Here is a 19,690-nt window from a genome sequence, read left to right as displayed (position 1 = left end):
AAATAATAAAATGTATAATAAAAATTTATTTCAAAGAAATGTTTCATTTTTTAAATGTTTAAAGCACAATTATTCTTAATGGTATTTGTACAGTGTCATTAAATACAGAAAGTAATGTAACTACATAAATATTATTTTATTGATCAACAATTTTTTAGCATGCAGTGAATAATCTACTTGGATTTTATCAGTTCTGAATTTAAACCAGCAAAATTATGTAATACATAACTATAATAGCTAACTATTTAATATATGTAATGATAGAAAATTACTTGTTTGACCAAATTTTATTCAAAATGGAAACATAAGTCATTGAACATAAGGTACTTTCAAAAATACATTTCTACCTACAAATATTTTTGGACCAAACTCTAAATAGTAGTTCTAAAAATATTGTTTTTGTGTAGTAGTATTATACAAAATAGCAATTATAATCTGAATACTTTTATTGTTAGGAATAATAAAAAACTTCAAATCAAAATACAAGGACTGTCCAGGAAAATTAAATTTCACTTTGGTATAAAAAATAATCAATTATAAAAGAGAAATAATCTCATTATATCTGTTTTGAAAGCTTTGTTTGGTTTCTTTTTGGTAGTGAAAGTTTTAAGCTATTATTATAAAGAGGACCATTAGCCACTGCTGCCTACTCAATTTTAGTTCAGACGCTCTGACCAGTTTTGGTGTATTGTGATAATACCCTGCTAATTTCACTAAAAGAGTTTTAGACTCTTGAAAAAGTGCAAGATACTTTTAGGGTTTACACTTGCTACTCTTTAGTTAGCATGGTAGCCTTCCCAAAGGGGTTTAACCTTTCATGAGAAGGCTGTTTCGAATGATCAGATATATATGCTGCCGTCTCTGACCCCTCTTCAATAAAAGCTTCATATATTGCTGATAGTTGAAGCCACAATATCCAGGGGAGACCCTGTCAGGTACCTCAAGTCCTCCTTGCTGAGGAGTAATTCCTTGGTTCCTTTACACAACTGCCTGATGAACAGTTTAGTTTTTCTGTTGTCTGGTGTACTTTTCCAGACCTTGTTCTTGTTATGATCTTTCCACTGCCTGCTTTCCATCATTAGCTTGGCTTTTAGATGTACCAAGAAACGGCTCTGGGCCCAAAAATGGGAGACGCTCCAGCTTTAGCTAACTTGTCAGTCTTCTCGTCACCAACATTGTCTCTTTTGCATCGTTTTCAATGTTTTTAATGCATTCCAGCAGAGTCTTTGACTCACAGGTCTAAGACCTTGGAGCTGTTAGTGCTGCTTGGCTTTCTGACATTATATCGATTGTGGTTCCCTTCCTCCTTCTCTAGGATTATTGAGGTACATTTCTGTATTATGCAGACTTCTCCTTGGAACACTGTGGTATATGCATTCCTGGGGATTTTGCAACCTCACACTTAGATCCAGTAATGCCCAGTCCAGCTTTGCCATTCATTTTAGATGCATCTGTACACCAGGTGAGTGATCCAGGCTTTTTTTTAGCGCACCTGCTGGTATTCCAGCAAGATTACTGGTATATGAATGCTTAAAAGTTTTAAATCAGACTGGTATGATGTCTGTAACTGTATTAGACTTTTACTCCATGTTACCTCTTTGAGGATATTATAGTGCCCCTCCAGGTCCCCTGGAAGGAATTTGTGTGTCTGACTTAGCCTTATGGCACAGTTCATTACTTCCTTCCTCACATAAAGGTGAAGTGGTAGCTGATATAGCACTGCCTCAGGTAATTCAGTAGATGTTGTACAGGTCGGTCAAAGATCAATGAGGGAACTGAAGCAGGAGTGATGGGTCATGAGTTTATTATTGAGGTTTTATTGAGTTTATTGAGTAGGCTTAAATACAAGATCATTCAAGGATCTGAATTGGTGTCAATACAGTATAGTGATATGTTTTAGCATTTGAACTAATTTGTCAGAGGACACACTAATGCAGGTGGATATTAAGTGGGTCAATGTTCATGTTCTCTCCAGGTCAAGAATTTCTTCAAGGCTGTAGAACGATCCTCCCCAGCAGGGCCAGGCAGTTAGCTTCCATTCTTGAGGCAGGTTACGGCTGGTACGTCTTGAGTGCTTCTGGGTAAGGCAGTTTGAAGAATTTTGCTCCAGCATTAGCGTTGGCTTTCCGTCACTCGTAGCAGTGCTGTCCTTGTGTGGAGGTTAACGCATAGTTTGCAGCATTTCTGGGTAAGATAGGCATGTCTGTCTTGGTGACTAGGCAGGGTCTTGTGTAGAGAGCATACATTATTGTCTCCAGGATGTAGAGTGAAGGGTGCAGTGAGGATACCTAGGTCTTTAAAAGAATTGTCTATCAGCTGTCTCTTGTGCCCAGGCCAGATATTGCTCTTACAGGGCTTTCTTTTGCAGGATCAGTACGCGCTGCCATATTTTCTTGCTGTTGAGCCTGCCCCATAGACACAAATGCCCATACCGCAGGTGGCGCCTCAAAACAGTGCATGATATGAGGTTTTTGCTGGCTGCTTGAGTGCTTATTGTCTTTGATCCTCTTTATAACGAAGATAGCTGAGCTAAGTTTTTTACAGAGCTTGTTTACTTGCCCCCTCCCAGGGACAGCTTTTTCGTCTAGTCACGCTCCCTAAGTTGGGATTTACTTAAACGTTGGTTGCTGTAATACTGGGGAGCTCTGAAATTTTCTCTCTATTTATTCCCAGAGAGCCTATCTGCTTTGTCTTTAGATTCGTTAATGGACGAGGTCATTTTTACAGAAGAGTAAACTCAGCTGCTACGTTTAGATGCAATATATGAAGCAATTTCAAGGTCTTCCTGTACTTTTCTTTTCCAGTGAGCAGCACTGAGTCCATCTGCGTACAAATTACTGTTACGGCATAGTCTTGGAGATGTTGTGCATATCATTTGTAAAGAGGACAAATAAGGCTGAGTCCTCAGAACAGATCCCTGTGGGAACTCCTCTTTTGCGATTGCGGAGTGGGTCTGACTTAATATTATGGTTGTCAATTCCTTCAGGGTATTGCTTTACTTCTACTACCTGGCTTCTTCCATTCAGGTAGTCTTTGAACCATTTGGGCCTCCACACCATGGATTCCAAGGGCATTCAGGGGTTCCCTAATTATCAGGTCGTGGCTCAGGCGAAGTCGAATGCTTTGCTATAATCAAGCACGTACTGCCTAACAACAGTGTGTCCCCATTCTTTCTAGGTGTGTCTATAATATGTTCAATCAGGTCAATAATGGTGCTGTTATGGGTAGACACTTCACCGCCAGTAAAACCATGACTGTCTGTCTGTCAGTAGTCCGTTGCCACTTGAGATGTCCTAGCAGTCTGGCAAGCAGCAACCCTTCTCGATTACTTTAGAGAAGGTTGACAGCAATGAGATTGGTCTATAGTTTGTGATGGTCCTCTGTCTTATCTCCCTTTCTTGTGTTTAGCCATATACCTTTGGCGCTTTTTTAGAGCTGCATGGAAGATTCCTTGGGAGAAAGATTTGTTTATTATGTGGACAAAGGAATTAGGAGAAAGTTCATTTTTGCAGTATTTTTCAGAAGCTTGGCTTGATTACTTCATCATTTCCTGCCGATGTTTTTGGGTTTTTAAAAGAGTCAATTAATCTTCTGGACCTCTTTGAGGAGTAGTTGGCTGTATAAATATTTTTAAAAATTTATTTAGAATTTGTGTTATTTTTATAATTTTTATTTTTTTGTATATAAAGCGGAGCATAGTTTGAAGGCTCAGAACATCATTCCCGTCTGAAGGGCAGTTGAAGATTACCACATTGTTTTGCTTCAAAGGGGTTCTCATTAGCCGATGTTGACGGAAGTATGAAGTTCATGTGGTCAGCAATTGCTTTGGGGTAATTTACCAATTTCCCTCTGATTAACGTAGTGTGCATATTTGAACGCCTGTACACCCTTTGGTCTTCTTTCAACCCATTTATAAAGTGTCCCACAAAAGCCTTGGCTCTTGTTGTTCGCTAAGTATGTATGTGCTCTTCACTAGTCCAGGCGTCGAAGGGCTCTGAGCTTCATGGTCATAGATCTTTTTCTTTTCCTACAGCATCTCTCTTGTCCCTCATCTTCTGCCAGACTGATTGTAATTTTTGCCATGCACTTTGGAAGGTTTGTCTCATGAGACCATAGCTTCGGTGTTTCATTTATTACTCTTCTTTTAGTGCTTAGTGCCTGTGTTCGTGTTCTTTTAATATGGGACAATGCTGTGGTCGTGGTGATGTTGTTAGTGCAGAAGCTAATTGATATTGGAGAAGTTGTTATACTGGATTTCATTCCACACTGTTCACTGAGATCCCACACTTTCCCAGTCCCTGGGTTGAAGTATTTTACTGCTTTGAGGGTGTTAACCCTCAAAGATTTCTGTTCATTGAGATGTCTGCGACTGCGGAGGTCAGGTTTCTTTATTGCCCTGTGTTGGTATTACCTTATGTCGCAGTAATTGTCCAGTGTGGTTCTGAGAGGCCATGTGTGCACAACCTCTACGTCGATGTTTATGTTTGTATACTATGTATTTATACAAACACAGTCTATTGAGGGATGTCGAGTATTATTGTGGTAACCCTTGTTGCAGGGAGTATAAGTCTGCGTCAGCATTATAGGAGGCAAGGAATTCCATTTTGGAATCGGGTTTTTTCATTATGTTCTTTCAAAGAGTCGTATTTTGATGTCTCCCATTGATTAGGATCTGGGGTATTCTGCTTTGGGTGATCGTCCAGCATGGTCAGTCAGCTTATCTAATAGATGGGTCGAGGGTGGCTTGTTGTTATATAAATGCCAAGAATATAATAGGTACTTTGATTTTGTTATTTTGAGAGTTATACATGCCTATCTCATTATCAGTTCGATTTGCTTACTGCGGTTTTCAAGGCTGTGATTTTGTATGTTATTTCCCAGTTCTTCGTTTTTTATATATAGCGACTCCATCCTTTTTGGTGATTGGACTCTGCTGAAAACCACTCACTAGTGAGTACCTTGGTTGTCGTACATTTTCTAAAATGTTTACTTTATTCATACCATGCTCTGTGAGGATGATCAAATGTCCGGCATTCTAGTGCTGATCTCGTGGTTTATTCTTTCTATTATGTTTGCCAGCCTGTCTACGTTCTGATGGAGAACTGTTAGAGTCTTGCTTTTTTCTTCAGTTCTGAGATTAAGAAGACTCGTGGTTTGTGGCGGTTTTTTGTTTTGTGACCTCTGTCTAAGAAAAGGTGACTCTTTTCCGGTATTATTGAGTGTTGCCGGTGGTGTGCAATTGTTCATTCAGTGTGGTGGTGTCAGTTGCCAGTTCAAAATTTTCCCTCATATCTTTCCCTGTTAACTCCCGCAGTTTCAAAAGTTGCCCTGTAGTGTTCTATATTTTCTGTCAAAGAATTCCATATATGTTACTCATCATGTGCCAAGAGTTGAAGAGTGTGGATGGGAGGCTTTACGAGTGCATTTGTTAGATGTACTTATTGTGTTTTTGAGTCATCAAAGGGTTATTCTCTGTGTAGGGGATTCTGCTTCCACATCCAATCAACTTTAAGGCCCTCCTCTCCATGTGCAGTCTGGGTGGATTGTCGTCTGTGTTCCAGACCAAGTGTTGTCATACCCTGGCTCTTCTGAGTTTCTCTGCATTTAGCCATCTGCAATGAGACACTGAAGCAGTTCTTTTTTCCTTTTCTTAGATGGAGTAAGATTTGGTCTGGCCTGCATAGTGTCCCGAGTTGCTGTGTGTGGTTTCGTGTGTGTGTGCACATCATTTGATTTTCTGATCTACGAGGGTACTTTGGTATGTGTGTTTTGAATTTGACCTGTTCAAATCCCTAACTGTGTTTCTCCAAAACCTATCTTGGCCTTGCTTTTAGTTGTGCAAGTTCCACCAGCATGTTTGATGGACAGCTTGTAGGCTTGGGGGATGTGGTGTGAGAAAGTTTCAGTCTGAGTTTCATTGCTCTTTAAATGCAAGTAAGTGGCTCTGGCTTTTTAGTTTCTTGAGGATTTCTTTTATTTTCTAGGTTTTTAATTGTGTTCTATAGGTTAGCAACCTTTATGTACATAATCATCGATAAGTATATTCCTATGTTTGTTATCGTGTTCCCTCAAAAGTAGTCTTGTGTGTCCAAGCGAAGTTTCTTTTTCTTTTTGCAAGCTGAGCTTCCTATTTCAGAATTATTCGGTAGTTAGATTTTCTATTTTGTTGATGTACTTCTTTTTTTCACTTTCCATTCTTTTCAATCTTTTCTTCTAGAGTTTCTAGTGCAGCTTCTAGTCTAATATTTTTTCTCTTTCAGAAAGTTATTTTCCTCTAGAAGAGCTGCTCCTTTCTTAGCGGCCATTTTTAATTTTCTCGTTTCATTATCTTCCAGATTGTCCAGGAGGCCACTCTCTCTCAGACTGCATGCCAGTTCATCTATTGATGTGTGCAGGACATCTGGGCTCATGGAAGGGCTAGACAGCGCTTTATAAGCCGCTTCTGCGTCAGCTAGGGCTTTATTAAAATTTTTTTTGTGTTTCTTTAAGTCCTCTGTCGGTGGTAGGACCGATGGATTGTGAAAATTGTCAGAGTATTAAAGTCAGACAAGATTCTTTTACTGTGGCTGTCATGCGGTCACCAAAAAACATAAGCAGAAATATTTTGATGCTTTGTTTTCATGTTTTACTATTTCCGTGATTGTGGCAGGCCAGTGACGTATTCCTCTTAGTTTGGCAAAGACTAGGTTCTCCTTTTAATGGAATGGTTTGGGGGGGGGGGGGGTGGGGGGGGGGGGGGGTGGGGGGGGGGGGGGGTGGGGGGGGGGGGGGGTGGGGGGGGGGGGGGGTGGGGGGGGGGGGGGGTGGGGGTCACAAATAATCCTAATCCTAATAATATTATAAATTCTAAAGTAAGTTTGTTATGCTTTCACGCTAAAATTATTCAACCTGTTGTACTGAAATTTTAAATGGACATTCCCAAGTTCCCTGGGATGAACATAGGCCTATTCTTATCTTGTAAATTCTTTCAGGCTACGCCCCGCTGGTATTTCAAGAAGAAAAAATATCGTATTTTGGTCTGTAAAGTTCTGTAATGTGAGTTCATAGAGCCGAGCCGGTTAAATGCATACAACTGTTATTTGTAAACATAGTATTATGTCAGTACGACCATATGGAATGGGAAGTAAGAAATTTACTGTATCATGTATGTATATATTTATTTATTGTTTCTCAGGGTAAAATAGCAAACTCCAATTTATCGTTTGAAATATGATACATTTGAATTAGAAGGGCAAACCATTAAATAAGAATTAATCACAATTTTGCTTAACCTCTTGTCCTCTTAATCATGAAAAATGGGTACCTGACGCATTATACAGGGTGATTCATGAAGTTCTCCCCCCACTTCTACAGCACATTGTACTAGTAAAAATAATGAAAAAATTTTATATAAACATAGGTCCGAAAACGCTTCGTTAGCGAGTTACAGCTAGCGAAAGATTTTCGCCTGAATTCCTGGGTAAAGAGTAAAATAAAGCCATACTGAACTTTTGGAAAGGTTAATTAAGTAAGAAATATCGTGGATTCTTATGTATTTTTACCAGATAAAGCTAATAAAATAGGTTTCAGAACTGTACCTGTAGTATTTTTTGAGGGATTCAGGGTTAAATGCAAAAAAATTGGGGCACGTAACAATGTTTTTTTAAGTTTGATGTACAATAACTTTGTTAAATTGGTAATAAATACATAAAATCAACAAACATTAATTGTAGAGAATTTAATTCTGAGAAAATTGATATAATCAAAGTCTAAAATAAAACAGAAATAAGTACCAAAAAATCGATTTTATTCAGTATAATACATTACTAGTTTTAAGCAAAATTAATCAGGTTGGGCCAACCGTACGCACCTTTTTATAATAGATGTTCGAAAATGTGGCCATCATTATCAATACATTTTGCAGCACGTTTGTGTATTGCTTTTGTTGCGTTTCTTAATTTTTCAGGACTTCCCTGTATCCTGCACATCCGAATCCATAATACGGGCAATTAATTCATCACGAGAATTCAGTTTTGTCTTGTATACAATGTCTTTCATCCATCCCCAGATGCAATAATCCAATGGAGATAGATCTGGTGATCTTGGTGGCCAAGGGTGAGGCCCTCCACGACCAATCCAGTGTCCAGGAAATTGATGATTTAAGTAAGCAGAAACGGCACGTGAAAAGTGGGGAGGTGCTCCGTCATGCTGGAAGTACAAATTTTGTCTGAGATGTAAAGGAACATTCTCTAACAGCTGCGGCAACTCTTCTTGAAGGAAATGCAAATAGAACTCAGCATTTAGGCGTCCAGGTAATATGAAAGGTCCAATCAGCCGATTGTGCAAAAGGCCACACCAGACATTGACGCTAAATCGGTGTTGAAAGTTCTGTTCCACTACCTCATGTGGATTTTCTTCTGCCCATGAGTGTTCATTGTGCAAGTTATTGACACCATCCCGAGTGAATTGTGCCTCATCCGTAAACAAAATTACGCTTGTAGAGTTGATTAATATTCAAAAAGTTGCAAAACTCCAAGCGAAGCGGACCATCCCCTAGCTGTAGATGTTGAACCTTTTGTTTATGAAACGGATAAAATTTGTTTCGATTAAGTGACCTCCACACCGTTGACTGCGAAACTCCTATCCGCCTAGAAATACGTCGTGTACTTACACCTGAACTGCGATGAACAGCATTAATAACAATATCATCATTAAGTTGGACAGCTCGTTCATAATTGGTTCTAGTACTTGGTAGTGATCCTGTTTCCCGAAGAGTACGAAACGTTCCTGAAATTGTTTTGGTATCTGGAATCCTCCTATTAGGGTAACGTAGTTCATATTCTTCTACTGAGCCGGTTCAATACCTATATCTCCCCGGCTCATGTGTGTTTTTATATAGTGTGTGTGTGGTTTATTGGCTGCAGAGGCGACTGACCTTTTGAAGGCGTTTGGCCTTTCCGGAGAGTGGCGTAAAGACTCTGAGCTGTAGTGTACTAGTTAGGAGTAGCTCCTGTTTAATATTTTGGTTTATTTTAGTATTTTGTTAGATTTGCTGAGCTGATTCCTTCTAACATGTGCGGCTAGGTTTACGGCCCCTCACTGATGAGGTCCAAGGGATGAACTGTTTATCTCCTGTCATCTCTCCATCATGCGTGGTCGCAGAGAACCTTCACTTTGCGCTCTGCTGAGGGACGGCCACCATGATGGACACAACTGCTAGTCAAAATCTGTGATACCCTGCATTCTTTATTTATTTGTTATTGTTATTGTTGCCATTATTATAGTTTATATTTTGTTATTTTATTTTAAGTTAGTTTTAGATATTATTTAGTTATTTCTTGGATTTCATTAGGAGCCCCGCCCTTAGCCGAAGGATACCGGGTGGAATTGGCATTTCTTGTTTCAAATTATGGCGTGTCTAATTTTTTGTATGCAGGTGCACCTGACAAGAATTGTTCGAGGTATATACTACTGCAGGCACTTTTTATTTTTTTATTTATAATATATATATATACTTAATTATATTGACTGGATAGGCCTGTGTTTTCGTAGTAAATGAACCTGAGTATACTGACCACGGTGTTTTTTTTTTTACCTAGTTTAATATTGATCCGGCATCCCGTTCGCCACCATGGGCGCGCGTTTCCCTGTTGGTTTGCTGTGGGTGTGCGAGCGGCGATGTAAGGTTTCAATGGTAGCAGAGCGTGGTTACCTGCTCTCTCAGCTGTCTCTCAGTTTCTGGTTTTGTTTGTTGGTGTAGGTTAGTGTTAGGTAGGGGGAGGTTAGAGTACACATTTTTTTTTTATTAGGAGCTCGCCCTAGCACAGGATACCGGGTGGAATTGGTTTAGTGTCTTGCTTCCTGCAGACTTACCCTTTGCAGGGAGCAGGGGACTCTAAATTGCTTAACCGCTAAATTTACCTAACTGTACTCTACTTCTCCCCTATCAATGTGTTGTTTTGTTATATTTATTGCTTCTGTGTTTGTAGGTTGTGGTTAGTGTATATTTGCAGGGTATCCTTCTATTAGGTAGCAGGTATTAAGTTCTTCACTTGGACCTCGTCAGTGTAAGCCCTTTGTGAGTTGAGTCCACTTAGTTTACTAAGTAATTGTTGCGTACGCTTTGTTGTATTTATTTTGTCTTAATTGTTTGGTATGGCGTTTTCCCTGGTGCCTGAACATCTGCGCAAGCCCGAGTTGGTTTTTGAGGTCCTGGCGAGAGGACAGAAGCCCGAGGGAGATGTGAGGGCATTAAGAGCTCAATTACGGGATTGTATAGCGTTGGACCGCAGCTGGAATGCAGAGTTCCAAATTAATACTGAATTTGAGTTTTGTAAAACCCGAATGGAAGAGTTAGAAGACGATATTAATTTTGAGTCACTTCCCATGTCCGGGTCAGCGAAGGCTAGATTGGCATCTCAACTTTTACATTGGCGTGACAGAATAGTTTTACTTATGTCAGCTCCTAGTTTAGACTCTGATATTAAAAGTTGGGCCTTTTCGGCCAGTAACAAATTTAAAACAAGCCTTAGATGGTTTGAGTGAGGTGCGCTCGGTGAAAGAGAAGGGGGTACTATTTACCGCTGTCACTCCAACGGAGGTTCCCACTACCATTACCTTTGCTAACCGTCCTCCGGCTCTTTCTTTCGAGCCTCCCAGAGTTACTATGTCTCCGATGGGTAGTGGCCCCCTGAAGCGGCTGGTGAGGCATCATCTATAGTTGTGCCTTCCTTTTCTAGCTTTGGCAAATTGCCCCATCCTTTGGGGAGTGTTTTACAACACTTCCCCAGAGTTGATGGGCTTGACACTAATTTACTTATCCATTTCCTTCTGGAAGTTTTTAAGCTGAGAGAATTTCCTGGTATGACAGATGCCATGCTTATGCAGATTTTAGCGCAGTTTTCCTTAAGGCCGCTTTTTGATCGCCTTCTAGACTGCCTTAAGAGAGGTGCCACTTTTGACCAGTTCCACGCCGAGATCTTGGAGTTCTTTGTACCTGCTCGGGTTAGGGAGCGCTTGCGGGTGGAACGCGTTTACCGTCCTCAGGCACCAGACGAGACGTTGAGCCATTTTGTCGGGGAGATACGGGATGTAGCCCGGGTGTTGCGCTTGAGCTTGAGCGAAACAGAGTTGGTGAGCCTTATTTTGGAGGGCATTAAACCTGAAGAAACGCTCTCGTTTGATTTTTTGTAGCCGTCCCGCATCTTTTGCGGATTTGGACCGCCTCTCCATCATCTCTAGAGGGGTTCAGGATGCGGATGATCAAAGGGAGGCCATGTCGAGGCATCTTCCTCACTTGCCTCCGGGGCCGGTCCATGCTCCGGTGCGGTCTGAGCCAGCGGCTGCTCCTTCCCGTAGGCAGCCTCCTACCTGTTATGGCTGCAAGCAAGTGGGACATATTAGACCGTTTTGTCCACTTAATAAAAAAAACTAGTAAGCTTGCGGACGAGTAAGCCCGACTCGTGCCGTAAAGGTAATTTTGAGGGCAAAAATGTACATAATTTTGATGGTAAAAGGGTAGCTGGTTTAATACAGAACAGAAAGAAAACAGAAAGAAATAGACTTGGGGACAGTTATCATCGTTGGCCGAGAGGGGAGGTTGCTGCTCTGGCCGCGCAGGGAGTAAGGGCTGCCCGCTCAACCTGCCCACAACTGGATGTGCTTGTGGGGAATGTGGTGCAGAAGGCCCTGGTTGATTCTGGGTCAGCACGCAGCCTGATTTCTTTGTCGTTTTTTGAAGATCTAAAATCCTCTGGGCTAATACGGCAGGTTGAGCCTAGTTCACTTATCTGCTGGACTGCTTCACGCACACCTTTACCTATTATCTGTAGTGCCCAGATTCACATCAAAATTAATTATTTCTCTTGGGATTGGAGCTTTTTGGTGGCTAAGGACCTGACTTTTCCTTTCATCTTGGGAGCAGATTTTATCGGAAAAACTGGCATGATTTTGGATTTGGCCTCCAGTCATGTTTTCTTTGCTTTCGCCAGGCGGGTGCTCGTTCCCTTTTCTGATGTCGAGTCTCGTGGGACTGCTGCCTTAGAGATGGAAGATAAGAGCTTGACTCCTCCTGACCAACTAGGACATCTTACGCCGAAAGAGGCTGAGGACATAAGGCAGATTTGTTCCAGTTTTCCTGAAGTCCTCACTGACAAACTGGGCACGACCAATCTCTTGGAGTACGAGATTCGTCTTACAAACACCCGTCCTGTACGTTCCCATCCATATAAGCTTGCTCCGCCCAAGATGGAAATTCTGAGAAATATGATCGATGATTTACTTAAGAGTGGGGTAATCGAGCCGTCTTGCTCAAATTTTTCCAGTCCAGCGTTTCTAGTGCCGAAACCTAATGGGAAGTCCAGATTGGTCCTGGATTATCGAAAGCTCAATGCTCAGATAGAAATTGACTCCGTGCCTCTCCCCGATTTGCATTCTGCTTTCGACTGGTTTGGTAAGGCCAAGTATTTCTCCATTTTTGATCTTAATCAGGCATACCATCAGATTCCTCTAAAACACGAGTCTCGACCTCTCACTGCCTTTTGTGTGCCTTGGAATTTGTACCAGTTCACCCGAGTGCCAATGGGCTTGGCTGTGGGAGCCCAAACACTCACCAGACTCCTGGATTCTATCTTTCATGATGTCAAATTTAAGTTCGTGTTCAACTATCTGGATGACCTGCTTGTGTACAGTGAGAGTTATGAGGAGCACTTGACTCATCTGGAGGAAGTTCTAACTAGGCTGCGAGAGTCTGGCCTTACCGTCAATCCTGAAAAGGTGAGTTTTGCTCAGCCTGAAATATCGTTTCTGGGTCATCTTGTCTCTTCTCGAGGTGTTTGTATTGATCCAGAGAGAACCCAGGCAATCAGGGAGTTTTCCTCCTCCTAAGGATGCCAAGGGGATTGCCCGTTTTGTGGGAATGATAAATTTTTATCGTCGTTTCATCCCCAATGTTGCTGAAGTGGCGGCCCCTCTGAACTCTCTTGGGAAAAAGGGTGCCAAGTTTGAGTGGGGTGAAGCGCAACAGACTGCTTTTGAGCAGCTGAAAGAGGCAGTGATGCAGCCTCCAGTCTTGGCTATGCCTGATTTCAGTCGTAGGTTCGTCTTGCAAACTGATGCTTCCTCCTTAGCCGTTGCTGCTGTTTTATCCCAAGAAGTAGATGGTATCCGGCAGCCCATAGCTTATGCTTCACGCACGTTAACCCCTTGTGAGAAGAAGAGTTGTTCTGTTTATGAGCTGGAATGTTTGGCTGTCGTGTTTGGAATTAACAAGTTCAGGGCGTTTACCTAGAACATAAGAATTTTTGTTGGAAACCGACAACCAGGCACTTTCTTGGCTCCTTGCCCACCCCCGTCAGCTCGGGAAGATTGGTCGCTGGGTAGTCCAAATTTCTGCCCTTAAGTTCACAGTGCAGCACGTGCGAGGCACCCAAAATATCATAGCGGACACTCTGTCACGCATGTATCACTTACCCAACGACCACCAGAATTTATCAGAGCCGCCATGTTGTGGCGTGCTCCTAGACTTTCCTCTGGCATTTTCGGACATTGTTCCACACCAACTTAAGGATCCCGAGCTGACTGCTATCATCAATGAGCTTAAAAACGGAGGTGCCCACCCTCCTTATTTTTCTGTACCGAGGTGCTCTATGCTGCCGTGACAAGCAGCGGAGAAAACCTAAGTTAGTGCTGCCAAGCTTTCTTGTACCGATGGTCTTTCAGTATTTTCATTCTTCTCCTGTGGGTGGACATCTAGGAATTCATAAGACCATCGCGAAGATTAGGGATCAGTTCATCTGGAAAGGTATGGACCGGGATATTGCAGCTCGAGTACGTTCTTGTGAACTGTGCTCGCTAAGCAAAACCCGCTCAAAATACCAAGTTGGGTCTTTTGTCATCTGAGGTGGCGGAAAAACCTTTGGAGAAGGTTTTCATTGACTATGTTGGGCCTCTCCCGCGTAGCAAGTCCGGAAATAAGTTCCTACTTGTTTGTGTGGATGCCTTCTCCAAGTTTGTTTGGTTGTTCCCATTGCGGAGTGCTACCGCGCAGCTCACGGTGCAAGCACTTCGTAACCATTTTTTTCAACACTTTGGAATCCCCGCCACCTTAGTTTCCGATAATGGTTCACAATTTGTCTCTAATATCTTTAAAAGAATGTGCTTTGGGCACGGAATCCGCCATGTGACTACTTCCCCTTTCTATCCTCAGCCTTCTCACGCCGAACGGTTTAATCGCAATCTTCGATCTGCTCTCATTGCCTTTCATGCGGAAAATCAGACCACCTGGGATCAACAACTACCTTGGATCCAATTTGCCTTTAATACGGCCCAGCATGAAAGTCACAAGGCGGTACCTTTCGAGTTATTATTTGGCTTTCCGCCAAACAACCCTTTGGCGAACCTTTGGAAAATTAGCGATCTTCTGCCACCTCCTGGTACTCCCGATGTGAAAGCCACTTGGGAGGCAGCCAGGCGGAATCTCATTCGGGCTAGGGAGTTAGTAAGGAGGAAGTACAACCGAGGTCGTATTGCCAATCCCTTCCAGGTGGGGGATCTAGTTTACTGCAAGGCTCACCCAGTCAGTTCGGCTGTGGACAAAAGAGCTGCTAAACTTTGCTACAGGTTGGACTGGTCCCCCACCGCATCTTGAAGTTTCTGACTCCGGTGACTGCCCGACTGGGAGATCCTCAGTCCGAGAAGATTTTCAGGAAGGCGCACATATCCCATCTGAAGCCTTGCCGGAGTCATCCGTGATTTCTCTTTAGTCTGTGCGGAAGGGTTTTAGGTCCAGAGGCCTGATCACCTCTGCTCCTTCTTCCTGATCAAGGTTCCTGTTTTCTTCTTTGTACCCACGCTACTCTTGGAGGGATTTCTTGCCTCCAACTGGATTTTTCTTGGTTTTCCCCTCTGCAGACTTCAGGGTTTCCGGTTTATATTTCTTCAACCTTTGGGGGGAGAGGCATTTCGTTCAGTTCTTCTTTTTGAAGAAATTAACAGAGGGGAGTTCCTCCTTTTGGGGGGGGAGTCTGAGCCGGTTCAATACCTATATCTCCCCGGCTCATGTGTGTTTTATATAGTGTGTGTGTGGTTTATTGGCTGCAGAGGCGACTGACCTTTTGAAGGCGTTTGGCCTTTCCGGAGAGTGGCGTAAAGACTCTGAGCTGTAGTGTACTAGTTAGGAGTAGCTCCTGTTTAATATTTTGGTTTATTTTAGTATTTTGTTAGATTTGCTGAGCTGATTCCTTCTAACATGTGCGGCTAGGTTTACGGCCCCTCACTGATGAGGTCCAAGGGATGAGCTGTTTATCTCCTGTCATCTCTCCATCATGCGTGGTCGCAGAGAACCTTCACTTTGCGCTCTGCTGAGGGACGGCCACCATGATGGACACAACTGCTAGTCAAAATCTGTGATACCCTGCATTCTTTATTTATTTGTTATTGTTATTGTTGCCATTTATATAGTTTATATTTTGTTATTTTATTTTAAGTTAGTTTTAGATATTATTTAGTTATTTCTTGGATTTCATTAGGAGCCCGCCCTTAGCCGAAGGATACCGGGTGGAATTGGCATTTCTTGTTTCAAATTATGGCGTGTCTAATTTTTTGTATGCAGGTGCACCTGACAAGAATTGTTCGAGGTATACAGGGTTTGTCCGGAAAGTAATAGGACTGAGTCAATTAAAAAAAATGTATTGAGCAAATCGTTACAATTCTTTAAAAACTTTCAAGATAGGCTCCTTCTGCGTCGATGCAGCGCTGCCAGCGCGATTTCCAAGCATTGAAGGCGTCACAGAAGCCATTCTCCGGAATAGCCTTGAGAGCCGCGGTACAAGCTGCTTATATCTCCTCTGTCGTCTCAAAATGCTTGCCTTTTTAGGCGAGAAAAACAAAAAAAGTCTGGGGGGGGCCACATCTGGGCTGTAGGGCGGCTGTGGAAGAGTTGGGATGCCGGCCTTGGTCAGGTAGCTATTCACAAGAAAGACGGTGTGAGCCGCAATTTCTGGTCGCCAGTGAGCACTTTTGGGACCATCTTCGCACACACACTTTGCGCATGTTCAAATGCTCCGTCACAATTTCATGAACGACAGATTTCGGTAAATGTAACATCTGGGCAATTAAATGAATACTTAGTCGACAGTATTGAGTTCAAAACTTTGCGCACACGAGTCACATTGTCGGTGTTTGTCGAAGTCGAAGGTCTTCCAGCAAGGTCTTCATCAGCGACCTCTTCCCGGCCCTCCAAAAAGGCCTGGTGCCACCGAAACACACCACTTCTTGCTAAAGCAACATCTGGGTAAGCCTGCTTGATTATATCAAATGTCTCTGCCGCAGATTTACCGAGTTTCACACTGAATCTAATCGTGTACCTCTTCTCTAACGAACGCTGCATTTTCAGCTTGCACCACTCACAAAAACACGTCACTTGAAAATGCCTGTTCTGACTCTTCAGGTGCTCGGAGACAACTGACCAGCCGCTTGTTCGTTAGCTAGGAACACCCTCTACCGAATCCAGTCGTTGCGCGCACGCTCCGAAGTACAGTCTCGGCAAAAGAAAATCAGTCCTATTACTTTCCGGACAAACCCTGTATACTACTGCAGGCACTTTTTTATTTTTTTATTTATAATATATATATATATACTTAATTATATTGACTGGATAGGCCTGTGTTTTCGTAGTAAATGAACCTGAGTATACTGACCACGGTGTTTTTTTTTTTACCTAGTTTAATATTGATCCGGCATCCCGTTCGCCACCATGGGCGCGCGTTTCCCTGTTGGTTTGCTGTGGGTGTGCGAGCGGCGATGTAAGGTTTCACTACAGCAGCTCTAGCATTACCATTACAGTAACCCAAAATAAAAAACCATATCAGCGTATTCCTCTGATGTAAATAAGTAAGGCATTTTTTCGCTGAATAAACAATCGAATTATAACTCACAGAAAAATTGCATTTAATAACACGATTCACAGAACCCGATCTCCTGCTGTAGCTTGCAAAACACCACTAATACACAGTTCTAACGTAACAGTACAGAATACCATTGTTGATCAGCTGTTATTCGTGCGTTACCAACTTAGAAATTAATAAAACAAAAAACTGCATTTCGATGATTAGTAAACAATAATGGGAAAATGTTTGCTTCATTTATTTTCGAACATTTGATGTACATTTTTATTAAAAAAAAATACAACGTAATAAAACATGATATTTTTATTTACAAACAAATTTATTTAACAGTTAATCTTGTTTTCTCTCAATTTATCTCATCATTAAGGAACAAACATTTTGTTTTTGTTTTATTTTAACTAAATACCGTACGGTATTTCTTTACAGCTAGTAATGTATTATACTGAATAAAATCGATTTTTTTGGTACTTATTTCTGTTTTATTTTAGACTTTGATTATATCAATTTTCTCAGAATTAAATTCTCTACAATTAATGTTTGTTGATTTTATGTATTTATTACCAATTTAACAAAGTTATTGTACATCAAACTTAAAAAAACATTGTTTCGTGCCCCAATTTTTTGCATTTAACCCTGAATCCCTCAAAAAATACTACAGGTACAGTTCTGAAACCTATTTTATTAGCTTTATCTGGTAAAAATACATAAGAATCCACGATATTTCTTACTTAATTAACCTTTCCAAAAGTTCAGTATGGCTTTATTTTACTCTTTACCCAGGAATTCAGGCGAAATCTTTCGCTAGCTGTAACTCGCTAACGAAGCGTTTTCGGACCTATGTTTATATAACATTTTTTCATTATTTTTACTAGTACAATGTGCTGTAGAAGTGGGGGGAGAAGTTCATGAATCACCCTGTATATGACTAATTCCACCACAAGTATATCATTGTACACCACATGTAATTTCACTATGAAAACTATGAACTTAGGCTTTGGAGTTCCTCTACATTAATCAGAAATAGTTCAAGTGTTACTGAAATCGTGAGAGTTTTTCAAACAAATACACGGAATGTCGCTTGGAAATTGCGGGCGAAGCCGCGGCTATAAAATAGCCTATATTGCACATTATAGAAAAATACAGGTAATGGTTTACCTGTATGGCCTGAAGTTCATTTTCTACGTATGACGGAGACCTGTTCTCCCTGAGCCAAGAAAGCGTGTCTCTTGCACGAACTGTTTGGTTGTTCATGACTAGAGCGTAAGGAGAGTTTGGCAGCAATGGAAACAGGAAGAAGAAGAATATACAGAGGCCGACCAAGATGTAGTGGAGAACTGCGTAGCTGACAAACGGTCCAACGGCGTACATGAACAGGCTCCCAGTAGCCACGGAGATAATCAATGCTGTGTTCAGAACTCCTCGCACGGAATCCTGGAATAGATTGTACTCTTTGGATTCAATTCATGGATAGATAAAGTTCCAGTAGCTATGGAGATAATAATTGCTGTGTTCAAAACTCCTCGCACGGAATCCTGGAATAGATTGTACTCTTTGGATTCAATGCATGGATAGATAAAGTTCTAGTAGCTATGGAGATAATCATTGCTGTGTTCAGAACTCCTCGCACGGAATCCTGGAATAGATTGTAATCTTTGAATTCAATTCATGGACAGGTAAAGTTGAATTGTTGAACCGTTCTCAGTAAACATAATCAGAGCTTTTTTTTAAAGTAAATTATACACACAGAATCATGTTTTACTATGTCGTTATTGTAAAATGATATGCTGTGTATAAAGAGAATGGTGAAACCATAAAAATAGAGTTTTCCTGAAGACAAAAATCACTTTCTGAAATAAAATTGAAATCAAGTTTAACGCTGCAGTTTGAGATAGTTTTACTAGACTTAAATTGTAACTCGTTCTTGCTGACAAAGTTGATTGTTCTAGCAAGATTACTAGATTCCAAAATTTGCATAAACACAATAAATTGATAAGAACCGTCATAGAAGTTATCGCTATGACAGGCGAACATTAAAAACTAATATGTATATTTCTGGGTTTTTGAAATACATCTAATCAAGTGGTTAAACACACGTTCGGTTTAGTTTTGGACCACTTTATTTTGATTAACTTATAGATCCTTCATCATTTCATCATCAAGTACAGACTTACATAATACTGACATTACCTCAGAGATCTCCGCGATGTACAAGGGAATTGAGGAGAAGGAAATGCCCCAAGAGACCCCAGACATGAATCTGCCCACAGAAAGGAGCATGACATCTCTGGTAGCCGTTAGCAGAAGGCAAGAGCCGGTCATGAACCCCATATTGAGGGCCACAGTCCCCTTGCGGCCCAATCTGTCCACAAGAGCCCCAGAAATTAAGGGCCCCGCCATGGCACCCAGAGATAATGTGGAAGCTATTGTACTGGCGTCTGAGTCGGATAATTTGAGCTTCACCAGAACTGGTGACGACCACGCGTAGATCGCACCGCATATTAAATACACGATGTTCACTGAAAGAGAATACCTGAGTTAAACTGAATGAATGAATAATAACGTATGTTCCAGCAATATATATATATATATATATATATATATATATATATATATATATATATATATATATATATATATATATTACACAATCCTTTCTTAGATTAAATATTATTATGTATACAGCAGCTTATATATAGAAGAATATGTAAGATAAGCGTAACGAATAGCACAATAAATAACTTATGACAATGCTGGAAAGCCTACATGGCCAATCTGCCTGTGCGTAGGCCTAGTTGCATCTTGAAATA

The 19,690-nt window shown here is 41.3% G+C and overlaps 1 protein-coding gene across 1 annotated transcript; it reads right to left on the bottom strand.

Annotated features, from left to right (window-relative positions):
- Positions 1-5,465: 5,465 nt before the first annotated feature.
- Positions 5,466-19,280, bottom strand: LOC124358874 (facilitated trehalose transporter Tret1-2 homolog). Its single transcript, XM_046811107.1, has 3 exons — positions 19,071-19,280; positions 18,039-18,314; positions 5,466-5,612 (listed from the first exon to the last, which is right to left on the bottom strand). The coding sequence occupies exons 1-3, from the start codon at positions 19,278-19,280 to the stop codon at positions 5,466-5,468; spliced, it is 633 nt and encodes a 210-aa protein (XP_046667063.1).
- Positions 19,281-19,690: the final 410 nt, after the last annotated feature.

Source organism: Homalodisca vitripennis, chromosome 4 (assembly GCF_021130785.1).
Source record: "Homalodisca vitripennis isolate AUS2020 chromosome 4, UT_GWSS_2.1, whole genome shotgun sequence".
NCBI lineage: Eukaryota > Metazoa > Arthropoda > Insecta > Hemiptera > Cicadellidae > Homalodisca > Homalodisca vitripennis.
This window is presented reverse-complemented; position numbering and strand designations above follow the sequence as displayed.